Source organism: Otolemur garnettii, unplaced genomic scaffold (assembly GCF_000181295.1).
Source record: "Otolemur garnettii isolate 467f Iridium unplaced genomic scaffold, OtoGar3 scaffold00067, whole genome shotgun sequence".
NCBI lineage: Eukaryota > Metazoa > Chordata > Mammalia > Primates > Galagidae > Otolemur > Otolemur garnettii.
The window spans coordinates 807,699-809,670 of NW_003852462.1; the positions used below are offsets into that span (position 1 = coordinate 807,699).

At 50.1% G+C, this 1,972-nt stretch overlaps 1 protein-coding gene across 1 annotated transcript in view; it reads right to left on the bottom strand.

Moving 5' to 3' along the window:
* Positions 1-1,972, bottom strand: part of CFAP74 (cilia and flagella associated protein 74) — a 57,748-nt gene that overhangs the window by 28,020 nt on the left and 27,756 nt on the right. The window contains exon 17 of the mRNA XM_012807230.1: positions 1,554-1,710. Within this exon, the coding sequence (XP_012662684.1) occupies positions 1,554-1,710 (157 nt within the window). The remainder of the gene's footprint in view (positions 1-1,553; positions 1,711-1,972) is intronic.

Below are 1,972 nucleotides of genomic sequence, written 5' to 3' on the forward strand. Positions count from 1 at the left end.
CTGAGTAGCTGGGACTATAGGTGCCCACCATAATGCCTGGCTATTTTTTGGTTGCAGATGTCATTGTTGTTTAGCAGGTCCTGGCCAGGCTCAAACCCATCAGCCTCGGTGTATGTGGCTGGCGGCCTACTCAATGAGCTATGGGTGCTGAGCTTTATTTTTCCATTTTTAGTAGAGATGGAGTCTCATTCTTGCTCAGGATGGTCTCAAACTCCAGATCTCAAGCAATCCTCCTGCTTTGGCCCCCAGAGCTCTGAGATTACTGCCCTTGGCCTGGATCCAAGTTATTTATCAGATGTGTGATTTGCTGACATTCTCTGCCAGTCTGCAGCTTGTCTTTCTTTCTTTTCTTTTCTTTTTTTTTTTTGAGAAGAGTCTCACTTTGTCACCCTTGGTAGAGTGCTATGTTGTCACAGCTCACAGCAACCTCGGACTCTTGGGATCAAGCAATTCTCTTGCCTCAGCCTCCTGAGCAGCTAGGACTATAGATACCTGCCACGATGCCTGGCTATTTTTAGAGATGGGAGTCTCACTTTTGCTCAGGCTGGTCTTGAACCTGTGAGCTCAGGCAATCCACCTGCCTCGGGCTCCCAGAGTGCGGGGATTACAGGTATGCAACTTGTCTTTTTATTCTTCCCAGGGTCTTTTGAAGAACAGATACTCTTGAAGTCCAGTTTACAGTTTAAAAAAAATGGACGATGTTGTCAATGTCATATGTAAGAGATCTCTGCCCAAGCCCAGGTCACACACATGTATGGAGAACCTCTTGAGCTCTGTGGAGCCGCAGGGGTGCTGTGCAGAATGTCTGCACTGTGGCTCTGTCTGTGCAAAGCTAATGGCAGGAGGAATTGGCCATTGCTGGGTGTGGACACATATGTGGAAAAACTATACGGAGTAGCAAGGGAGCAGGAGAATGCTCCAGACAGCAGCCTGGGTGGAGAGTGGGTACTGGGTACTCCTCCTCCTCCCTCTGCCCCACTGGGGGGAGACAGACAACAGCCAGAGACCAGCCCAGGCCTTCAGTGCACCCACCCAGGGCACTGTCCCCGCTGGTGGGGCCTGCGTGTGGTGGCCCTGCTCTGGGGACTTCCTTCAAGTCCTTTGTTAGCTTCAGCATGAATGTGAATGTCAATCCAATCCATAACCAATTATTTACTTATGTGACTGTTTCCTTATTTGCTATCACTTAAAACTGAACCCCCTAAGAAAATGTGGTGAAGGCCATGTTAACCAGTTTGATGAAAATATTTTAAGTGGTATATAAAACCAGCACATTGTACCCCAAGATTGCATTAATGTACACAACTATGATTTAATTTAAAAAAAACCCAAAAACTGAAGCCCTAAGAAAACTCTGGACCTTTTAGCTCTCCTTGTCAAGGCCTGGGCCCTGGCTGCTCAGGAGGCTCCTGGACTGCTGTCCCCTGGGCCCTCACCTGCCCATGCCAGGCCTCCTCCTACCTGTCCAGCAGTCACTCGGGCTGAAGCCCATGGCTCCCTTAGGAATCAAGAGGCAGGAGGAGCAGTCCCCATTCCTCCTGGGCCCAGTTCACCTGCAGGCCGCATGTCATCCTGGTCCTTGCTATCCAGCTTCTCCGAGTCCTTCCGGCTTGGGATGTCCATAGGGGAAAACTCATTGGCCTCAAGCTGTTGCTCAGAAAAACTCAGGATGGCTTTCTCACTTTTATCTTCATATGTGAAGAGACTGCTCTAAAACAGATTACAGCAACTTGACCTGGTCATTTTCCCACTCACTTCCCAGACCCCCTTGTTGCTAGAAGAGCCCATGTGAGGACTGCCCATGTCGGGACAGTCATGCGAGGACTTTCCATGTAAGGACTATCCATGTGAGGGCTGCCTATGTGTGGACTGTTCACGTGAGGGCTGTCCATGTGAGGGCTGCCCATGTGAGGGCTGTCCATGTGAGGGCTATCCATGTGAGGGCTGCCCATGTGAGGGCTGTCCATGTGAG